A 24,471-nucleotide genomic window follows, 5' to 3' on the forward strand; every position below is an offset into this window, starting at 1 on the left:
CATCTGCACATACAAAAACTGTCTTTCTCTGTCCCTCTCCCACTCTTTTGATTGTAAGAAGTCTCACTTGTAGTGTAGAAGTGCCACTTATCTATCCAGGGACTATAGAAAACAACATCATCGACTATTTATCATCCGTTTACCAATAGACCCAGAAACTGTAATTCACAGCAATTCCTGAGTCACTTGCTATTGGCTGTCGGTGAGAAAGCACCTTTTTCTCTGCAGTAGGGAACTCAGGTGAACTAATGCTACACTAGAAATACTTCACTTTTCTCCATTCAAAGTCATCTGCGCATACAGCCACAGACTCAAACTATCATCTTCCTCAGCTCCCACAAGAAAAATTATTAAGCGCTTAGGCCAGGCATTTTTTTTTTTTTAGTTCAGTCTTGCAGCACCCTAGAGAGGAAACTTAAGCAAAGCCAATCTGTTTGGTTGCTAGCTATCCAGGTCCTGCTAATAATAACACCTTTCAGGCTAACACTCAATTAGATGGCTGGCTGGTCACTGTAACCACAGGGAAAGGGTCAGGCTGAGGCCAGACCAGCAGGGAAAGGTGTGTTTGTGTGTATGTGTGGGAAGAAAGAGCAGGAGAAGAGAGCGTAATGAGGAGGAAAGAAAGTGTCTTTGTGTGTTTGTGTGTTGGTATTCAGTCAGCAGAAAAAATATGACCTTTTCATAGAGTACGTCTGGGCCAGTAACATATGTTCAAGAACAGACTGCGTGAGGCTGTTAGCTTAAAGTGATAGTACATGCAAAGATTGCAGATAGAAATATATGCAGTTCAGTCTCCCAATACCTGTGGAGTACCATACATATAATGCAATACACAAAATTTAATTTACAGAGATTGCATTAACATGTGTTGCATGTAAAACACGTGCCTCTCATTCACTAAAGATCTTCCTCATAAGACTTGGTATCATTAATTGTACTTAAGATCCATCACAAACTGCTTTAATGTAACTTGATAAAATGGCAATTTTGTGTGCTGCTGTCACATGTGCTGTACATATGGTAACACTGGAAAGCACAATTTGAGGGAACCTTGTTATTTTTAAAGGTGACAGACATTTCAATGTCAGGACTTCCTTGGAAAAAAAAATGCAGCTAATATTTATTTCACCCTGTGTTCAATGTTAGCACTACCCAGTCAGATATAACTTCTGTTATACAAAGGACTAATAGTGAGTTAACCCTTACATTAATACCTTGCTACCTGCATGTGTCTTTCTGTGTGTGAATGCTTGTGTGCCCGTGTATTGTATCTGTCCAGTGCCAGAGCCTGCTCCCATTAAGCCCAGTCCCGGCCCATCCCTCCACCCCGCCAGCCCCACGCTGCCCCTCTCTTCCTCCTCCTCCTCCTCCTCTTCTGGCAATGGCAAGCGCGCTTCCTGCAGTAGCCAGCTCCCGACTCAGACTCCCCCTCAGCAGCAGTGCCAGTTGTCCTCTGCCAGTGCTCGCTACCCGCCCAGAGAGGTGCCCCCACGCTTCCGTCAGCAGGAGCACAAACAGCTACTGAAGAGAGGCCAGCCACTGCCTGCAGGAGCCCTCAGCGCTCTCACTCTCTCCTCCTCCTCTTCCTCCTCCTCTTCACCCTCATCATCTTACTCTTCCTCTTCTACGAGTACCAGCAGCACTACCCCAAACTCTGCCACGTCCACTGCGGGCAACCACCACTCAGGTTTGTGTCAGAATAGTACAAGCATTGCCCTGGAATGGGTGTCTGATTTTATTTTATTTTTTCTGTTGGTGGTTGCTGGGTGCAGATTATGGTCTTAAAATGTCATTCAGCTTGATTTGTTTGTCTCTTTTGTGCACATTGCCTGTATTTTCTGCATTGTTTCAGTGAGATTTTACTTTGTAAATGTATAGATGATGGATAGCTAGATTGACTGATAGATAAATACACAGACATATGTTTTTTTTATTACCCTACCCTGCAGGTTGACCAAATTAAAACCAAAGAGTCAAGTCCCAAAAGTTTTTAGTTGACTATTTGCTTTTTCCTTTCCCTTTCATGGGCATTCTGAAAGAGTTTAATTTGTGCTTTCTGAGCAAATCTTTATTCTGGTGCTTGTAACACTGGCAGTAGTTCCATTTTGTGTCAGAAGCCATGGAAAATCTTACTTAGATGTCGTAGTCTAAGTGAGAAGAACATGATTCAGTTGTTTTAGCCTCTTTAGTATGATTTTTCTCAACTCACATTAACATGTACACACTCAGACCTCTCTAGCCAGCGGTAGGCTTTTAATGAACTCTTTGTTAGCCCTAAGCTCTCTTATACTGATCCTTAAGAGGCTCATTGTGCAGTGGGTTGTGTGTATTTGTGTGCAAGTAATGTGTTCCTAAACAATGGCCATGAGTTATTTATATCATTATTGTCTGTTTTGAGGCATTACTGTTTTTCTTGGAAGGTGCACACTCATGATTTTCAATTCTTCTTTTGTGCCGCCCTGAACATATCGTTGGATACCTATCAGAAGGGGGTTTTTGTTGATACTTCGCTGCCTCCACCAAACAAAGTGTAGCTTTTAAGACATAGATGTGAAGATATTTTTGTAGCACTCCATGCAGTGCTTTCATGGTTAGGCCTTTGTTCAGCCTAATGGTGTTGAAATGAGCAAGAGTTTGCAAGAGCATCGGGCACTCTCTAAATAAATCAGCTGTGGTGCATGGCTGGCTGGTTAGAAAAACTACAACTCTCTGGGTTACAGAGGAAACTGATCTTTGCATGCTGCTGTTCTTGTTCTCATTTTTATGGCACCAGTCACAGCATCAAGCAAAAGCTAACAAAGTTTTAGGGGATTATTTATGTGTTTCAGTATGGTGAGCTATTTAATGAAAAGTCCATTTTAAAAACAATATTTAAACATTGAGAATTTAAGCTGATTTAATTTATTCTTAATTTTCGCTTATTGGCTCAGAGACTGAAAATTCCTATTTCAGTTTATAATAATGTAACAGCATTTCCCCTATGTGCTCAGCTGTTTAGTGCAAGGTTTCCTCAGCTGTGGGCCAGGATCTAAATTTGGCTGCAGGCTTAACTCACTGAAGAGAAGCAATATGTCTAAGCCTTTAGATTTGAAGAAATATGTTCCTTTGGGCTCCATGCTAGTTAAGATGATCTGGTTGAGTGTATTAACCTATAATGTCCTTATTGTTGTCCTAGTTCAGCACTTGTTGTCCTGGTTGGCCTTTTACCTATCTGGTTTTCCCAGGGGTCTATGAGTACAACACAGCCTGTGGCAGAGTAGCCATTGGCTGGGTTTCCAACTCCTTTCCAGCCTTGTTCTTGTCCCGAGGGCCTCCAATCCACAGCCTGTTCTTTTTGTCTGCTCAGCTAATAGCCTCAAGCCAGAGGCCCTGTTGTTGCAATGATTCTGGCATACATAATTTAGAGAGTGGACATTGTAGTTAAATTCACTGCTTTGCAGCTTAGACTCCAAGTCTCCTGCTTTATTCTTAACATTAAATTTTTGTAGTCAGTAGCATTAAAAATCAACTGGCTTTCATAATTTATGTTAGTTGATCATGTATTTACCAGTTCATTTTCAACTCTGAGTTTCGCCCTTTCAGAGCAATTGTCAAGTCAAGATCTAGGTCCACCACTCATCACATTATATATCAGAAGCTATGCCTACTCTTAAATCTGAATGGATTTATTTCTTTTTGAAAATCACAGTACCATGACATGTTCATATATCATGTACATGGCCTTCAGATATATAGGCAAAGTTTATTTTTTTGTGTAACTGCAAGTTTGGGATGAACTGTGTCTTGAGGACGGAGTTTTTGACCTTTAGTGAGGTTACTGAGGTCCTAAGGGATGTGGTGATGTGATGGTTCAGTTTTGTACTTGTGCACATACAAACACATGCATATATGTAATGGCTGTGCAGCAGCGAGTACACACTGGTCTGACCTAGTTGTGTCCCCTCCGATATGCGTCTGCCTGGCAGGCCAGCTGGCTCAGAGTTTAAAGGGGAATGTATGCAAATATATACACACACACACACACACACACACACACACACACACACACACACACACACAAGCAATCACATACACATGAGTAAACAGTACATCAGGTTTAGATGTCCTAAATGCACTTTTTGAGACTGTTTCCATTACTCTCTACAAATCGTGTGCAAATTTGGCTTGGGGAAATCCGGTTGATTTTATTTATTAACTCTATGAAATGTGTGCAAATTTGCAGAGTACAAAATTCCGGCATGTTACCACACACTTCACATCCCCAAAGTCTGAATGACAACCCACTCTAGATTTAAGAGCATTCAGACACCACACTCCCACATAACCTCTGCTCTCCCAACCCCATTTAATTGTCCCACCAGACAGAGACCCCCTGTTCCCTCTCCATCCCTCTGTCGCACCCACCATCCCCATCTCTCCAGCTGACTGGGGACCATTAAGTAGTCCAGAGCAGCCAGCAGCCGTTCAGACAGGCTCCCCAGTAGCAGGTGCTGGAATGGGGGTTTCTTAAGACTGTGGGAACTGCAGCCCAACAGCTGTTTGCTGGTCACCCAGACAGAACGCGTAGCCAGAAGGCACTCTGCTGGATGCTTGTAAAACACTTGGCCCTATCATTTGCCCCTTTTTGATTTGCAGGTAAAGTGGTTTGGATTTTTTTGTTACTGAAGTTAAAGGCTTCATGTGGATATTGCTTTTAATGAACCAAGGTAGAGCATTTAAAATAATGGGGTTGTCTTTTTGAATAATCTTTAAAATGCTCAACAATTTTCTAATTTCAAAGCATGTAATGTTCTTCAAGTACCATGCCATGAAATTGCAGATCTGCGTCTTGAAATGTGGCACAATTAAGATGTAAAATAACTACCCCTTAGATCTTGGTTATTTGTGTGTTTTAAAGTCATCAAATAATCACAGGATTACTTGGCCCTAATGAAGCCAGGGAGGTATAGATTGCCCCATGTGCTCAAGCTGTGACACACTCATACGCACACAAGTGAGAGAACCCCCTAGTGGCTTCATTAATCCAGCCTCTGTCAGGGAAACCAGAGAAGTCACTATGGTCTCGCTCTCCTATTTTCTCTCTTCTCTCTGCAGAGGTAAACAGACATGAATGATGAGCTTTTTAAACCCCCTGAGACCATTCCCTCAGTCTTTCTTTTTCTCCCAGCTTCCGGAAAAACAAGTACATGCCGTCCTTGATGTGAGTGGGCGTAAAGCTCTCCTCAAAGAGAGATGGAGAGGGTCTATTCGGGGACAAAAGACTAATAAACGTCCCCTCCTGCTTCGGTTCTGGTTTTGTCGTCCCACAGCTTGTACCAAGACGCTAGGCTTGGTCTGTGGCTCTGGGTCAAACGAAAGAAGTCAGGTTGTTGCCACACTACCACTCTTAGTCTGTACATGCTTTCTCTTTCACCATCTCCCTTTCTGTTCCCTTGCCAATGTATGCACCAACCCCTCCCCCAGAATTCCATCTCCATCTCTCCCTACCACCCTCTCCCTCTTTTCTTTCTGTCACCCTGCCTTTATTTATTTGAAGGGGAGGGGAGGCATTTAATTCTTGGCTAAATGCCCATTTCCATGATGGCAGCGAAGTCTCATTATCAGGAGTTCATTTCTTGCTTATTTCTGGCAAGCTGGCATCACACAGTCGTCACTGTATTGTTTCTGTTGTTTGGTACTTCAGTGTGACAAGCACCGCTGTTCTCATTAGGAATTTTTGTTACTATTCAGTTGGCAGCCTGTGCTTGTATAGTCCTATGTAGTTCTGTTCAGAGATCAGGTTTGCATCGCATGCATGGACTTGCACATATGCGTACACAAAAAGGCAGTCTTGCTCTCTGTTGGAAGCACGAGGAGCCATAGAAGGCCCCTTTGTTTTTATTTTTGACCGTTTTCATTCACAGAGCGTAATCAGAGACTGCCCTCCTAATTGCAAGCAGGATGAAAGCAGCAATGCATTACTGACACATGATTGCAAATGGTGGGTGAAAATAATTGTCCCCTCGTCTTTGTTTTTCATGTTCAGCTTGCTTTGATGCCCCTCCCTCAAATCAATGATTTGCCAAGAATCAGCAAGACCTTCTTTTGGAATGTCTGAGAAGGCAGCTGAAAGGGGAACAACTGAGACATGTTGAGGTGAAAGGAAAAAGAGGCTGCTTTGCATTAGTCCACACATGCATACATGTTAGTATTTACAGGGATAGACGCAATAGCATTACAACCTGTACAATGTAATGCAAGTCAGTAGTCCTGTGATAAATACTCCTTTTGTGGAGCTCATAATAGTCCCTTTTTGTTGAGACTGATATCCATATTTGCTATTTACATAGCACACAGTTACACAAATGTATTCACATGGCTTATACTATTGGTCCAAGATACAGCCTAGTGGCCACAGTGTATTGCTTTTGCAAAGATTTTGTGGTTACACCAAGTAGCTTGCCACAGACAGAGGATGTCTGCTGTATCTTGCATGGATCTGTGCAAGCGCTCTGAGAACGAAGCTAGTGCACCTCTCCTCAGGTATTTTTCCACTCTCCCTCTCCCTGACTGACCCCTTTTTCTGCTGCAGGCAACACAGCCTCCTTTTCTGTCTTTTTTCATGTAGAAATCTGGTTCGTTCATAATGTCTATGACAGGAGTGCTAAAAGATCACTGCCCTCCGTACTTTGATTAACTTGTCATGTAGCTTATTCTTTACATTGTTCAGGAAACAAAATGTGCAAATGAGAGAAGAAGATATGTTGGGTGGGTTTTTGGTCGGCTGAACCAAATAGAATTTTCCCGAGGCTGCAGTCGCCCAGCTTCTTGGATGGGGTCCAGGTCTGATAAAATGGCGCTCCTCTGCTCAGAAAGCTTGTATTGACAGAGCAGAGAAAGGAGTAACATTGGTGGCTTTTCGTGATACTGTTATGTTTTTCTCTCCGAGTTTAGAAAACATACACCTACAAGGCACTGAGAGCTTGCAGTGGTAAATGAAAAGACCAGCTGTTTGGGTGTTTATTCTTTTCTTTACAATTTAATTGGGTAGCAAGAGGCATGCACCGAATGAGTAGATCTGAAATAGTGCCAAAGCAGCTTTCCGTGACATTCAGACACTTTACTCCTTCACTGTTACTGACAGTAGTATTTGATATTGAACACTTTGATTTAAATGCATTTAATATGCATTTGTAACCAAGATAATTTTAGAGACTGGGTATTCAGTCTCACAATGAAAACAGGAATACATCAAAGGGAGAGGATGCTGTAATCAGATCACATGAACAGCGACATGGAACACAATGCACAGAGTTTCAGTAACTGCTATGCGCTTGAAGGCACTTTATAGCTGATTAAAGTGACATTAGTGGACCTGAAAGCGTACAGTCTTCTGTGTCTGACAACATGCTAGCACTTGTCTCACACTGGGAAAGAGTCAATGTCCACAATATACCCTCTAGTCCATAGTCGTATTTATTTAGTATTTATTTATTTTTAGCATTTTGAAGTATCACACTGTAAAAATATTAACGGAAATGGCAGTATTTGAATTTGCAACAGCATTTTTGTAAGAGGTGGTTTTTGATTTTATTTTATTTTTCAAAAAGAAAAAAAATTAATGAACGCGCGTAGTGGAAGAAATTCTGTCACAACAATCATTGAACTCTCTACTTACTGCACAGTCTCATTTATTCACTCCAAAGCAGTTCATAAAAGCAACATTCTCTTTTCTTTGTTTTTGCTTTGCTGTTGACTGTTTTACACAATACAGTTTGTTACCACCTTCCTTAAAGGCAATGTGCAGTTAGACTGTTGGTGTGCTAACCTCAACTGTTAAAAAAACAAAAAAAAAATAACAGTTATATTAATTCATACAATTATAAAATGTTTGATGACAATCATAAAGATCCTTTACTTAAGTAAAAGTACTAATATGCATTGTTAAAGCCCATTCACTGACAATGATACTTAAAGTAAAAGTACCAAATTTTAATCAGGAAAATACAATGGCGTTAAAAATACTCAGTGCCAGAAAGTGTCTCCCAGGACTGTGTTCAGTCTATACTGTATATTATCCAGGTACATTATTGTTAGTCAAGCATTGAGGTAAAAACAAGATTTTGCTCTTGCAAAATGTGCTGTCATAACCCTAACCTCAAAGAACTGAAATTCAAAATCAATGGGAGAATGAGATAAATCGAACCAGAGTCAGAATTGTTAAAACTCAAATGATACCCAACCATAGTGAGAATACAGAAAACTTGTGGAAGGTCTAGTTAAAAGCTTTCTAATTGAAAGCTCACATCTGGCTTGTTTTTAATTTTATCAGCTTCTAACTTACTTTAAAAGAAAAACAGTTACAGCAGATAATAGGGATCTATTTTGCTGTGATGTTTCGGCCGTTTTTTTATTCTGTTTTCAACTGATTGCAAACTGACTGCAGACTAGTTCTGGTGTGAATGTGTACGCCATCAGTCTTGACGACCCTGTCTGATAAGGCTGCCTGGGGAGTGGAGATAAGTGTGTTGAGGAGAAATTTTCATTCACAGTCACTCTGTGGCATGTTGCGCAGTATCTTAAAGCCACATATCTGCCAGCATTTGTGTATGGGTCCACACAACTCAAATAAATGGACTTTTTTCTCATCTCTCTGGATTGTTTTGACCACTTGGTCTTTATCTCATAGTGGATAACTCCCAGTTGTTATTGAAATGCAACAATCTGATGGAAGATAATCACAAAGAAGGTAAGGCAGCTAAATTACCAAACCAAATAAACATTTCACAAATAGCAATAATTTTACAATTGAAGGTTAGCGTGACTCTCTGGCTACAGCTGCTCATAACGATACCCATACATGTATCATTGTCTATTGACCTTCTAATTCTTGTTGACAGTAACTGTTTCTGTATACAATCTTTGCACTTGGTATATGAAAACTGAACATTTATTGGACCTTGGCATTTTCATGAGGAATGTAGTAGTTGCATATGAAGACATGGTATTGTGAATGCTCGAATATATCTGCTATTTTACCTTTGAAACTTGAACTGAATTTTTGAAAACTCAGAGTGCTGTCTATTTTTTGGTTGTTTCAGAATAAACATGGATCTTCTACTCAAAGTTATAGGATGATTTTCTCCCTTCATATGCTTGGTTGGCCTATGTGCTGGTCATATTAATGGCAGTAGTTCTCATTGGTTTTCCAGTCAATTGCCTGAGGCTGGCCCAGTGGTTAGGGTGTTTGCATGCTGGATCAATAACCTCCCTGCTCTCACCCACTAGCATTAATAAGATCATTGATTAGCTGCCTCCCACTGATTGATTACCCCTTTACTGCATCGATTCAGTCTATTATTAGTTCCCCATCTTATGGGATGCTTTTGTGCCTAATGAATTTGGTTTTGTGGATTGCCATACTGATCAGAGAATTGTTATAAAAGCTGTTTTCATAGTTTGGTGTTGGATTTGCAGATCCAGTTTAAAAGGCTGTAAGTAATAGGACAGAAGACAGACATACAGTCCTTAGTTTTAATATATATATATATATATATATATATATATATATATATATATATATATATACAGAATCTCAATGCATATGCAGAAAAAAATGTGTATATGCAGGTAGCAAGAAACCAGCAGACATACACAATTATTCACAGTAGCTTGGAGGAAGTGTTTTGTGGTTTCTTAGTTCAGTACAGTTGGAGGAGGAGCAGGCCTGGTGGAGCGTAGGGAGTGATGGATGAGAAGCCGTCCTGGTTTCATTCCAATAAATGAGCGGCGTTCCACTTGGGCTTCCCTTCACAGCCTCAGCCAGCGAAGCCACGATGGAGACGGATGGGCCTCTCACTGCTGGGTGTTAGAGGAGTGCAGAGGGGAGAGTGGGAGAAATTAAAGGGTGAGGAAGGAGGTGGGGGACGAAAGGAGAGAGGAGATATGGACAGAGAGAGAAATGGAGGAAGGGGTAATATAATAATGCATAAGGGCATCGAGAGAGTGTGAAGGAAGTAAGGGGCAAAGCAAGACTGTATGGGAAGAGGAAACAGTCTGGAAAGAGAAGCAGAGTAGGAAGTTAAGCTAAAAGTGAGAAGGAGAGAAGGAAAAAAGATGAATAAAGTGAAGACCGTAAAGGCTCGATCTCGCTGTTTCTGTTTGGCTGACTGCACTGGAGGCAAGGATATATGGATATGCCATAGCTGATATGACATGGAGCACGCTTGGCTGTGTATTCTGATTATGTCTTGGATTGTGAAACGTGCAAGTGTGACCGTCTCATACTGCCAAGTCTGATAGCTAGCATTAACCAACCAAGAAGATAAAATTGGTTCAGGAAACTAACTGTAGCCTGACTGTGAACCTACGTGTATTACATTATGTTCCTTAGTCTAACCTAATGTATTTTTTCTCTCCCCATCCCATTTTCCTTTTCCCTTCCTCTTTTGTTTTCTTGCCTACTTTTGTCACTACATCTCCTTTTATTTTTTACATTTCTGCATGCTTTGTCATTCACATTCTTGTTTATGTCTGTGTTCCTCCTTTTGTTGAATCCCTCTTTGTCTTAAATTTCTCCACCTTTTTTCTCTCCTATTTTCTCTTTAGACATATCTCTTCAGAGTGGCCCTGGTGCCCAGTATGAGACCTCTCATTGGGGAGCCTCTGTACCAGTTGAAAGCCCATCCAGTGCCAACAGCTGGGACAAAGTGATTATTGACGGAAGTGACACAGAAGCTTGGCCCTCCATCAGTAGTGACCCCAGCCACCCTGCAACACCAGAATGCCCCTTGGGCTCAGCTAGCTCTAACCAAGACACCAGTGCTGTCACTACTACCAGTAGGAGCAGTTTTCTGAGTATGGCCACAGGTGCCGCAGGCCAGCAGGCCCACTATCCTTCCCTCAAATCTAACAATAACATGATGACAGGACCTGGATCAACCAACGTATTGGCAAGTAGTAGAGGCTGGGGCTCAGATGGAAAACAAGATAGCATGAATGGTGGCCGAGGAGCACCCAATAATTGGGGCTCTCCCAATTTTAACTTGAACCTCAACCCTAATGCCAACCCTTCTGCCTGGCCTGTTCTAGGCCATGAGGGTGGTGGAGGTGGCAGCATTGGCCCCAATGGGGTGTCCAATTCTTCATCCCTCCCGCCGGGTATAAATGGCAATGGAAACATGGGGAATGGGAGTCTGGGAAATGCTGATAATGGTGGGGGAGGTTGGGCTGGCATGATAAGTGCTAACGAAAATGATCAGCAGCACCCTTCAACCAACACAAACTTGTCCTTCAATATGGAGCCTGCTAACCGTAACACTGACGGACCAAACCACACTAAACAACAGCAACAAGCTCAGGAGCCTATGAGCCCTATCCATGGCTTAACTGGCTGGGGAGGCCAGTCACCCACTGAATCATCCCAGCTCAATGGGGACACAACAGGCAGCTCTGTATGGGGTAGTGGAGAAACCAAGGCAGCTGAATCCCCTAAGGACTCAGGCTGGGACTCAACTCCCTCCGGAGGTCTTTCTGCCTGGGGCCGCCAAGGCAGTGGTGGAGGGAGTAGTGGAAGTGGTGGCTGGGGTGACTGGGGAAAATCCTCTAGTGGTGGAGATGCATCTAAAGGCTGGGACTCAGTAGATGCTGGCAGTTCTGGCTCCGGCCAGGAGCCGCAACTTAGCTCATGGGGCCAGCAGCCTGGAACAGCCCCAGCAAGTGAGGATAGTGGGGACAGTAGTGAAGGTCGATCAAATCGCAGAGACAGACCCTCCAGCGTGGAATTTGCCCCCCTGCTACCCCGGCAGGACTTGGACCCTCGAGTGCTGAGTAACTCGGGTTGGGGACAGACCCCCATCCGACAGCACACTGTATGGGAGATGGAAGAAGCCAGCTCTAATGATGGGAAGAGCAGCAGCAGCTCAGACACTTTAGGAGCCCCCAGCTCTAATAGTGGACCCTCATCAAGCAATGGAGGTACCATTAACCCTAACATGGGTCCCGGTCAGAGGCCTGGCTCTGGAGGAAAAAATGACAGTGAAGGATCATCCTCTGGCTGGGGAGCCCTCCACCTCAGCCAATTCAGACTGGATCAGGATGGGGGGATCCCCCCCAGTCACTCAGCAAAGCCCCAAATGGCACTACAAGTGGCTGGGGAGATCCTTTGCCTACCAATGGTCCTAAAAGTGGGGGCACACCATCCTGGGGTTCTGAGGACAAGTCACCCAGCTGGGATCAAGGCCTAATGAAAAGCCAGCCAACTAGCTGGGGAGAGGGCCCTAAAAACTCCCATGGTTGGGGCAACAATAATGGGGGCACCAATGGCACCAGCACAGGGGACTGGGGAGAGCCAGATGTCAAGAACAATGGGTCCTCCAGCAGCATGTGGGAAGGTGACGGAGGTAATGGAGGAAGTGGTGGCTGGAAGGAAAGCCCAAGAGGAGGAAATAGAGGAGGAAACTGGGGTAAACCTGCTCCTGCTGTAAATAACAGCAACTGGGGGGAGAGCCCACGTGCCAATGGCCCATTGCAGGGAGGCTGGGGTTCTTCCAAGCCTCAGGAAAGCAGCAGCAGCAGCAGCACAGGCAGTGGAGGAGGTGGCAGCATTGGTTCTTGGGGTGGTCCTGGTTCTGTAAAGCAAAGCAACTCTGGTTGGGGAAATGTCAGCAAGCAGGATCAAAGCATGGAGCCTACTGGCTGGGAAGAGCCTTCTCCTCCTTCCATCCGCAGGAAAATGGAAATTGATGACGGAACTTCCACCTGGGGCGATCCCAACGCCTACAGCAAGACTGTCAATATGTGGGATCGTAACAACCCCAACGGTAACCCAAGCAACGGCGGGCCACCTCCCAATAAGAATGGTGGAATGATTATGCCCAACAATAACAACAATCACTCTGTTGTCCCCGGCAACAACAATCACCATCACTCTCACCACATACACCACCATCCCCACCATGGTCAGCCCTCAACCATGCAACACCATGGAAACAACAATGGATCACCCAACAATACCACTTCACATCCAGGTGCTGGCCCCCAGGGTAGACCCCCCCTCGCCAACCCAGGTACAAGAAAGTTTAGGTCATATCATACTTGTAATTAAAATAGTATTTGATACAGTATAAATATAAAGAGTCACAATTACTAAGGAATGTTTTAGGTTGAAGTATGTTCACAGATTTTCTAAAAGTCTGATTTTAACTTTTTAAGATTGACAGTTTGGGGGTGTTTTTGTTTATTTTTTTCTGACATGATTGTATTTTTATTGGTATTAACAAGATATACATATCCTTGTCTGTCCAAGAACATGCATGATACATACATTTTAAAAAAAATTTTTTGTTGACCCAGAAAAAGGCAAAATTACCAAAAACTTAGGCAACTGGTTTTTGCATTAGAAGGTTATTCCTTAGAAGTATTCTCACAGTGATCGTTATGCAAATCGTCTCAGAGGAATTAGCATCCTCACAGTGGTCATGGATACATAATTAAAACAGTAGGCTTAAGTCAGTGCTTCAGCAAATTCCAACAAGTCTTTACGAAGACAAAAGCCATGTATATAGACAAGGTAGAGCTTTAATGCAAGTCCCCCACTCCTTTTTGTTGTGTATGGGACTGCTGCCCCCTACTGTTTATTGTGTATACTGCACATAGAAAAAAGGGGAAAAAAATGTTAAGTAATTTCCACCATTGCAGTAGCTGTCATTCACTTTGTCAAGATACTGTCATTTGGGGAAAAGACATACAAGACCTGACTTGTACCTTAAATAACACAGATTTCAGATTGTCACTAAAACCAAACTTTTTTTTCAGATATGTCTTAAATTCAAAATCTTAGCATAATTAACTGTTTTGTTCTCATGGAAGGGCACAAGAGAAATGATGTGTAGCTGGTGATCAAAACTGTATGTGAATGAAAATTTGTACTGCAGTGAGGCTCATCACATCACTTTTTTCTCTAATGTGCCTCTTTTACGCAGGTTGGGGAGAACTTCCCAGTGTTCAGCCCAAGTCAGAGCCTGCTTGGGGAGAGCCAGCAGCTCCAACATCCACTGTGGATAATGGTACCTCTGCCTGGGGCAAGCCCCCAGGTGGGGTCGGAGGATGGGGAGATGGTGGCCATGAGCCCTCTGGCCCTTATGGCAGAGCCAATGGACCCCCAGGTTCTGCACCTTGCAAGCCAGGTAATACTTAAGAATGAATATTTGCAGTCACTGTAATGCATGATGTCAGTGGTAGGAATTTAGCATGACCTGGCTCTGAAATGCTGTCAAAGCATAGGACTATGTTTAGTGCCACTTATTATTCATACTCAAAGTCACACATCGCAAACTGTAAGAAACAGCAGTTTATAACTAATAGTTTTGTAGACAATAAAATATATTGTAAACTGCATTGCTGTCTCAGTATCATGCAGACAAATGCATGGTATTTGGAAGATTACAAAGTGATTTCAATTTTCTGCTTCAGCTTGTTTGCCACTTTCGGTATTTGACCTTTGACATGTGCACAGTCTCTGTTTTTTGTTGTCCAGTATTTCCTATAAACCTTCTGTAAAAGACTGACAGAAACTTGCAGTGTATGTGTACAACACACTTCAATTACAGAAGCAAACGCATCGTTTCTGCTGACCTTTACCATTTGTGCCAGTTTGGAGCATTTTTGTTAGTGCTACCAGAGTGTTTCTTGGATTAAAGCAATACCATGCTTCAGTGGGTCTTAGTTATTTGTGCTCTTGGCCTGGAATCTTTGTAATGATAGAAAGAGGTGTCGGAGGAAAGTGCAGAGTGCCAAATAACAACAGTGTCACCAAGTGGTTAGGTTGAAAATTGCCTGCTGCTCACATACAGAAATGGCTACAGTCTTCGTAGCACAGGATACATCGCCTATGCTAAAGCACTGACTCACATCATGGTTCTGTATTTGATGTCCCTTTTTCAGGCCCCAAACCTATGCAAGATGGCTGGGGAAGTGGAGGAGAGGAGATGGGTATGTCCACTGGCCAGTGGGACACTGAGGATGGGGATGTATGGAACAGTCCCACCTCCCAGGAGAGCAGCTCCTCCTGCAACTCCTGGGGCAATGGACCCAAGAAGTGCCCAAGCAAGGTTAGAGAACAAACTTCATTTTTGTCATAAATATGTTGATAGATACCGACCTTGCAAATAACTTAATAGTTTGGGAAAGTTCATTAAAGCATTATTTTGGCTTGTGTGTTTCCAGGGGAAGATGGGTACCAAGCCAGATGAGGCTTGGATCATGAACCGTCTCATCAAGCAGCTCACTGACATGGGCTTTCCGGTATGAACAATGTATCTAGAAAGAAGCTTTCATGCTGGCACAAAGCACTGCCAAGCTTTCTGTTTGAAAATAGACCAAATGTGGCACTTGTTTAACTATTACAAATAAAATAAGAATTCATCCTGCCATCTTAACTTCAGGAAATTGTTCAGCAGTGAAAAATCAGATCTTGTCTTATAATTAATGTAATTATAAGTTGATGTTACCCATGTGTTACAGAGAGACCCTGCTGAGGATGCATTGAAGAGCAACAATATGAACCTTGACCAGGCCATGAGTAAGTTTTAACAACGTACTTGTGTACAGTCTATTAACTTATGTTTGTTTTGCAAATGCCTATATGAAATGGTTTTACCCACAAATATGCAGTTTTTCTAAATTTCAAATAGACCAGCTCATAATTTGTAGTCTAATACTGTTGCAATGTTTTTAGTTTTAGGGAATACTAATGGCCATTCCATGCTTTCCACATCCATGTGTGCAGACCAATATAGACTTTGAAAGCAGGCTGCAGACATGCACATAGCTCTGTTTGTACTACAATAAGTCTTACAGGATATAGCAACTAATTACAAATTGTTCTGTAGCATTAAGTCCGTTATTATCCCTGAAGTGTGTATATTGTGCAGAATAGGCACGGATAGCACAGGAGCTATGGAGAATCCTCTACACAGGCATTTATTTTAAGCAGCATTGGTTTTCCTTGTGCATGTGTAGTTGGTGTGCTTGCAATGTGACTGTAAGCAGCCCAAAACTTTCTCAAGTGTACCCTTGTAGACAAGAAAGCATGAATGACCATGATATTTCCATTTCTCGAAAGCAATGATATTGATCCACAACCCCTCTACACTACTATGTACTACTACGAAATATGAATATATGTATCCACACACAGTATATCTGTCTACTAGGTTTCATAATAACCTTTGCCGTCGTCCTCTCTGTATCCAGCCGCCCTGTTAGAGAAGAAGACGGACCTGGACAAGCGGGTCATGGGCATATCTGATTACAGCAATGGCATGAACAAGCCTCTTGTGTGTCGGCCCTCTGCACTCTCCAAAGACCCCTCCGACCGCACCACCTTTCTCGACAAGGTAAAGCAAAAACATCCAGCACTGTCCAAGTATCTAATGGGAATAATGACTTTTAGTTTGGTCACTACTCTGTTTGTTGTAAGTATTTTGTATTTGTATTTTTGTATTATTATGTTTAGTATGAAATCGTTTTAACACCTGCATCCTTTGTTTTGAATTTTTCCTCTGTCTTTATTCTGCTGAACTGTCTGTTTTGCTCTGATCCAGGATGGTGTCCTGTCAGATGATGCCCCCCCATCACCATTTCTGCCTTCCCCCAGCCTGAAGCTCCCCCTGGCCAACAGTAGCCTTCCTGGGCAGGGTTTGGGACAGGGCAATCCGGGACTGGCCATGCAAAACTTGAACAACAGACAGGTAATATATAATTTATTTTTTCTGTTTTATTGTGTTGTTTAGAGTTTGAAATGGATGACAGAAAAAAAAGTGCTGTACACTGGACTAGCAGCATTGATACATCCCACTTGAGGTCCACAATTTAAGATTAAATAATAAAAATTTTAAAAAATAAATATGTTTAGATGACTGTTTTATTAACAACAGATTGCCCTGACAGATTTTAACCTTGTGCTTGTCACACTGTAAATGCAGAACCAGTCATTTGTAGTAACTTTGTGCAGGATTCATATGAACATGACGCAGTAATAGAAACAATGGATGAGTTGAATTGGATTTACACACATTTCTTTCCCGCAAGCTCTCCCAAATCTCATCTTTTCTGTTGCTCACTTATGTGTGTATGACCTTGCCTGAAGTGTCCATTGAAATCAGATAGTTGTGCTCTATCAAGTATCACCCCCAGAGGCAGCCATGGCCCAGAAAAACTACAGTATGTCCTTGAAGTCCAAACAAAGGCACTGAATAGACAGACCTCTCCACCAACACAGAATTGGAAATGTGAATGAAGCAGCATTTCACCGGATAATTGTCTTGGCTCATTTTATGATCTAAAGGCTGCCTGCTTTCGCTTTGTGTTCAGTATGTGCTTTGGTGCCCAAAGTGTGGTATCAAGCTGGACCTTGAGGCCAAATGAAAATAAAAAATGTTTTTAGATATTGGTATGTGAGCGAGGAATAACATCGATGCATGCTTGGATTTTGAGTGCTCTTTAACTTCTCTTTCTCATGCACTCATTCGTGTATTGAATGAACCCATCAAGTGTATAAAGTCTAGACAGCTGGATGCTTAACTCGTGACCACACTCTTGAAATTGCTTGAGTAATTGTAATACAATTGGAGATGTCATTGTACCATTACTTCTCCTGCTTATAGATACCCAGTGGAATGTTTGGCAGTAGTGGAGCAGCACAAACCCGGGCCATGCAGCAGCAGCCTCCTCAGCCACCAGTGCCACCTCTCAGCTCCTCCCAGCCTAGTCTACGTGCTCAAGTGCCTCAGTTTCTCTCCCCTCAGGTAAAAGCATGCACCTGTTACTGTTCATTTTGGTTTTGTTACATGGTGATATGTCAGGTCATTACACACACAACCTTGTGAATGCTTATAGATTTTACTGTTCACCACAAAACACCCAAAATTGTAAAAAAAAAAATAAAAATTACAAAAAGCTAATGTATCTTTCCTCTGCATTTTTTCTTACTCCATGAGTTGTACTCTATGCATAGTTTTCCCCTGACGTTGTAAATGTGGTTGGAAGTGTTGCTACATCACAGTTGGATTATTTTTCTGATCTTTCCAAGTTGGCATATTCTTAGGTCTTTGCCTTGGACTCCTTTCAGTCTCTCTCTCTCTCTCTCTCTCTCTCTCTCTCTCTCTCTCTCTCTCTCTCTCTCTCTCTCTCTCTCTCTCTCTCTCTCTCTCTCTCTCTCTCTCTCTCCCCCCTTCCTTCTTTCTTGCACACATGTAGCACTGACAAGCTTTTTCTTGCCAGAGGGTGCTCTTGTGTAGCTGTTGTGATTTGCAGTGACTTACTTGTCATATCTCCCTTCTTCCTCCCCATTCTTCTCCTCCCTTCAGGTCCAAGCACAGCTCTTGCAGTTTGCAGCAAAAAACATTGGTCTGAACCCTGCACTTTTAACCTCACCAATAAACCCTCAACAAATGACCCTGTTGTACCAACTTCAGCAACTGCAAATGGTGAGGCATCATCCCTATCCGATGCAGAGAATATGTGTTGTGCATTTTTTTTTCTTTATGATTTTTTTTAAGCCTAGTGCAGAATCCCAAAACATGTCTGATATTTTTTAGTGGTAATGTTATTTTTTTTTTAAATCTTGCTTCTGATAATAACTGATATTCTTCTATGAAGAATAAAGATTATGTGCATGTGGGGATGGATGATATGACTTAAGATGCCACAGATGGAAAGAGTCAACTCTTATCTTCTAAATAATGCTGTTTTTTGTCTTTGTTAATGCATCATCGCACTGTATTTTTGTTTCTGTTGATTCAGGCGTACCAGCGTTTACAAATCCAGCAGCAGATGATGCAGGCGCAACGCAATGTTTCCGGCCCCATTAGACAACAAGAGCAGCAAGTGAGTTAACAAATGCAACATTAGAGCCACAACAAGTATGATTGTGTAGATCATCCTCGCGTGAGCACTGACTCAAAGCATTGTGATACATCAGTTTTCTAAACAAATGCTTTCACTGTCACAGGATACATTTCAACAGAAAATCGTGCGTTGGTACAGCAGGAGTTACTCAAGCTCTTAGATAACTGCATGGGAAAATGCTACTTCTCATTGTACGTGGGCCCACAGCTCATCCTTTTTCACAAAAGGAGAAAGAGTTTCTTCCTCTTTTTTTTTTTTGTTAAATTTTGGTTCTTCAGTGACATATATAAGGTCGGCCACAAGATAGACCTATTCAGGGATGCTATTCTGAACAATTGCTTGCTTCCCATATGATTTTTTCTAAACTTAAACTAAACTTTAAGGGGCACCCAGATAGCTCAGCTGGCGGGGCAGCCAACCCATGAACAGAGGCTATAGTTCCTGATGCAGCAGTCATGAGTTCAGATCCAACTCATGGCAATTTACTGCATGTCATTCCCTCACTTTTCTACCCATGTTTTCTGTCTGACATTGTCCAATCTAATAAAGGCAAAAATGACCAAAAAATAACTTTAAACTAAACTTCAAAAATCACATTTTTCGTCTCACACTTCCTTCCACCTCAATTTTGTGCTTTCATTACCTTTCACTACCATTTTTCTGACACCTTTTCATTTTCTTATTTGTACATCCTTTCATTTTTAATGTCAACTGTTTCCCTCTCTCATTTTGTCTCGCTTCCTTATTTTGCTATTGTATTTTATTCCACTGAATGATTTGATTGATCTTTTTGCTTTCTTTGCTTTCATTAGCCAGTTCTTTTTGTAATACTTTAGTGTTACAATCTTCTTCTCTCCCAGGTTGCACGTACAATCACCAACATGCAGCAGCAGATCCAGCAGCACCAGCGTCAGCTGTACCAGGCGCTGCTGATGAAGCAGCAGCAACTTCCCTCTCATTCCTCCTCTTCCTCCTCCTCGTCCGCTGGTCTGCATCCCCCCGGTGGCCCTGCTGGAGGCCCTGGCTCCGGCAAATCAACCCTGGACCCCTTCACAGGCCCACACCAGGCTCCGGGCCTCTCCGACACACTGCACACCAAAGAGCCGCCGTCTTCGCCCAACGCCTACAGCACCTACCCTCTCTGTAAGTCTGGGATAGGGACAGCACATGGTTAAGACATATTTTTGTTGTTCAGTTTTGCTCAAACTATGACAACTGTCTGTTCTTGCAATCACAGAAGTGTACAGCCCTCTTATGTACATGTGTATATAGGATCTGCAGGGGCAGCGTGCAAGGCTTACATACACTATGTGAACCACTAGTAAAGCTAAAACATGCATGCATGCATTACAGATGCTTCCCTCCAGTGTCTGACAACAATAGTAATATCAGCAATAGCCACTATATCAAAAACTTAATCAATTATTTGTTAACCCGTTAAACTTCAGTGTCCCGCCGGCGGTACACCTACTAATTTGCATAGGAATTTCAAGAATGTCCGAAGGCTGCAAACGCGATTATACAAACACTATACGCCGATGGAAAGCTTAGATTCTCATGAATCCGCCGGTATAAACCACTTTCAGATGTGATTACCACAGCGGGTGAGAAAAACACATTTGTCCGACAAAAAACGAATATCCATCCATCCGTTCTCTATACACGGCTTCAACGCACACAGCGCGACTCACATTTCCGGGTTCATTATTACACACAGATGAAAATATTCCACAAAAAACGGCCATAATTCAACCTTTTAGACAATAATCCAGACGACACAAGCCAGTAAACTATTTTGTCCAAAACATGTCCTGAAGTCGGTATATAATCCACAAATCGGTCGTTTTCAAGGAAATGCACCTCGCGATGCCCGTCCAATATTCCCTGTATTTCTCGTCATATTTTTTATTTACAAATAGAATATTAGCGATTTTTTTTTTTTGTACTGAAAATGGCTGGAATTGACTGCAGCTTAATACGGAATTCTTTGTTTAAATTGATGTATGTCTGCTAGTAGAAAGTGTGGTGGTAATGTGTTTTTCCAATTTTCTTTTGAGCTGTGTTACTGGATTTGTCCCAAAGGATATAAAGGAGCTATTCTTGTGTTTTGTGTGTAGCTGGACTGAATCCAAACATGAATGTAAACTGCATGGAGGTTGGGGGTCTGTCCCTGAAGGAGCCCCCTCAGCCCCAATCTCGCCTGTCCCAGTGGACACACTCCAACTCCATGGACAACCTCTCTGGCAACTCTTCAAATTTGGAGAACAACCTCAATAAACACGGTGCGTTGCAGAAACACACAGGGAGGCAAGCATGCACACACCCCTACAGATTACTCAAGTAAATGGTGAGAGATATAACCAACTTTAGAACTTGAGTTTTACATGGGCATATGTTATGATATTACATGCATAAATTCCCATGCCATTTTAAATTGAGGTACACGTTTTACACATGCGTAATGATCAAAGTGATATTGCTGAAACATTACAGCCTCTCTGATTTGTTTTCCAGATTAGAAACTCGCAACTGACACTAGCTTGTTGTCGCTTGTATCTTTCAAGTCTTGTTTTTTTTCACACGTTCTGACTACAAGCTCATTCTCGTCAAAGAATCGCCAAAAACACTTATCCGAGGTGTTAGAATGCCGCCCACAGCAATGCCATGTCACTCAGTCTGCTTAAGCTCTTTGACACCACAAATTTTTGCTTATGAACACGCATATGTTAGGCCCTAGAATATAATTTGATCTGTGATATATATATATATATATATATATATATATATATATATATATACACATATATTACCATAATTACAGAAAATGCATTTGCATATTTATATCAGTTTGGTACCACTGAAATATGTACATTTCCATTCTCACTGAGCACAACTGAATAATTCTGGCCACCTTCCAAAATTATGATTGATGATTAACTGACAAAAATATTCAACTCCTTCACTTTCCATTTTGACATTTAAGATATCATCAGGTTGTGCTTTTTTCCTAACAGCCTGTCTGTAATCGTATACTTGGATAAGAATCTGTCTTCCACATGCTTGTTATTAAGTGTCATTAATTTTCTCACGCCATGGAAAGATGTGTTGGCGGCCTTAAAAGACATTCTGAGAATCAGTATACATACAGTTAAGCTTATCATAGACATCACATTAGTTCAGATATTAGCTGAAATGATAGTGTTGATAATTTGGCTTTGGCAGTAGCTGATGATTTGAAAAAGATCAAGTTAAGAGTTTGACGCTGAACAGAATGATAATGACTCCTGTGTGGTTGTATTTTACATTGCTTTCTCACTTGAATATTTGAAATTGTTGCCATTAATTATATTCTCATACCTCAGAGTGTCCCTAAGTTTAACTGGGTCTCCTATTTTTTCTTTTTATATATGCTAGGTGCCATATCTGCTGCCTCTTCCCTGGTCCCTCCAGGGAAGCCTCCCCAGATGGAGGACTCATACAGCCCTTACAATCTAATCTCCAGCTCTGAGTCCCCCACCAGCCCCCTGGTGCCCCCTGATAGCTGGGGCCAGGGAAAGAGCCCTAATGAAAAGATCTCCAATGGAACCAACATTAACTGGCCCCCAGGTGAGGATGAGATACAAATTGTTTTAAAGCTCCTTTACAACTACAGTCAACTTATAACTAGCTTTTCTCTTACTTTCCTTGCATTTGTTTGTTCAGTTTACTGTAGTTGCTCTTTTCTTCAGCTTTGGATCTTATTAGTTTTTGTGCTAGCAGTGCAGTTTTTGTCAGAGTTACAAATTGCATTTATTATGGTCAAAACTATTTGGGGGGAGCAGTTAGAAGGCTACAGTCAGTACTGAGTTGACTGCAAAGAATTCAAATTGACTTGCTTTGAATTTGCCAGCAGCTAGGAATACAGCCTTTTTAACAGCAGACATTTTGACTCGCCATTGTAAGAAAAGCACAGATGTTGCTAAAACAATGACAGTGGCTTTCTTCTCAGCAGCAGGTAATGAATCTACAAGTAAATATAGAGGAAGAGGTAGATAGACATATTCTGGGCTTTGGACCATGTATTTTTAGGCTGTCCTTATAGGTTTCTCATACGTGCATGAAAGCCAATATGAGTTCAGAACACAATGCAGCTATAACAAGGAAGTGCCTATTTTTTTTTTTAAAAAAAAATCTTTTCTGCAGTAGTTTCAGTTGAACAATTCTGAGGGAAGCAGTGTCTTACAGGATGTGCTTATTAGTTGTTTAAACTGTGGTAAAGTCATGAGATGACACTTCTGAAGTTCCTTAAAATCTGATATTGTTATTTCAGTGATGCTCCATTTGACCCAATTTGTATGTTCCAGAGTTCTGTCCAGGGGTGCCATGGAAGGGCCTTCAAAACATTGACCCTGAGAATGACCCCAATATGACCCCTGGCAGCGTGCCTAGCGGTCCCACCATCAACACCAACATCCATGACGTCAACCGATACCTGCTGCGAGACAGGAATGGAGGTATGAAGGAAGCAGGGCCACAAGTATCAGTACAACCAGTAACCCTTTAGAAAAGAAAATGATTCTGTTTCAAGTGAATCAAATGTAAATTCAAGATCACTTCCACAATTGATCTGTGTCGTGATCTCTGTTGCATCACAAACTCCAACATCATGTGCTTACACTGATGCATACATGAACTTGCCTGTTTTGTTTTTCATGTCCGTTTCTGCTCACTACACTGTTATCTCTACGACCATATAGCCACTTCCCCAGCTTCTCCGCTTCTGAATGGCTCTCTGCCTCCAGCCAGCAGTGACTGGCCAGTCAGTGGCTACTCTAGCTCTTTCAGTCTGTCGTCCTGTGATGGAGACGGCTCAGGTACACATCCAGAGTGTCTTCCCCCCATGTGTGGACCTGCGAAACCTTTCCTCACCCATATGACAGCCCTTACACCCCACTGTTTACGGGTTTCTACTTATCTTGAACCTTACCCAACCCCTGACCTGTATTTATGACCTTTTGTACTCCAAGTCACACCTTAACCTGTTCCTTCAGTGCCTATACACCACAACTTTACCAAAACTAAGATAGCAGCCTCAAAGTGACCCTCAACCATCTGTGCCTTTTTGAACAAACCCACAAAAAACAAAACAAGCCTCACCCAGCTAGTTGTGATGACTGTGCACACCCTGTGTGTTGTGTGTGTGCTTGAAGAAAGGAATTCAGGAAGAATTATTCTGTATGAATGTTATGTGATGTGATTTTTTTTTTAAACAGCTGTTGTGCATTTCTAAACTATTATTTAAGCGTCTTTTGGTTAAATTTTCAAAAGACAGAGTTTGTAGTGAACTCGGTGTCAACCTTTTTAGAAGAACTGCTTAAATATTTTTTGAGAGAAAGACATTGAGAACAGTTCCAGTCTTCTCTAAGGGGACAGTAGACCTGGTTTTCTCTCACACCCTATGTAAACAGTCATTTACTGTGTATTATGGTTAAATTCTTTTAGAACTTTTGAAACATAAATATTCCATTTTAATTCTTTAAAAAAAAAATGCTATTTGCCTCTTTGTTTCCACTTTTTAAAGCTCGCACTAGAAGAGTCCAAATA

General features: G+C 42.0%; 1 protein-coding gene across 1 annotated transcript in view; it reads left to right on the forward strand.

Moving 5' to 3' along the window:
* LOC110950945 (trinucleotide repeat-containing gene 6C protein-like) overlaps nt 1-24,471 on the forward strand; it is a 58,811-nt gene that overhangs the window by 22,679 nt on the left and 11,661 nt on the right. Inside the window, 16 exon segments of the mRNA XM_051945787.1 lie at nt 1,280-1,687; nt 10,588-12,059; nt 12,062-13,046; nt 13,962-14,165; nt 14,923-15,089; nt 15,205-15,282; nt 15,502-15,559; nt 16,234-16,376; nt 16,584-16,730; nt 17,646-17,786; nt 18,348-18,467; nt 18,784-18,867; nt 19,749-20,031; nt 21,006-21,170; nt 22,303-22,494; nt 23,232-23,381. Of these exon segments, the coding sequence (XP_051801747.1) occupies nt 1,280-1,687; nt 10,588-12,059; nt 12,062-13,046; nt 13,962-14,165; nt 14,923-15,089; nt 15,205-15,282; nt 15,502-15,559; nt 16,234-16,376; nt 16,584-16,730; nt 17,646-17,786; nt 18,348-18,467; nt 18,784-18,867; nt 19,749-20,031; nt 21,006-21,170; nt 22,303-22,494; nt 23,232-23,381 (4,797 nt within the window).

The sequence above is a fragment of the Acanthochromis polyacanthus genome, chromosome 3 (assembly GCF_021347895.1).
Source record: "Acanthochromis polyacanthus isolate Apoly-LR-REF ecotype Palm Island chromosome 3, KAUST_Apoly_ChrSc, whole genome shotgun sequence".
Taxonomy (NCBI): domain Eukaryota; kingdom Metazoa; phylum Chordata; class Actinopteri; family Pomacentridae; genus Acanthochromis; species Acanthochromis polyacanthus.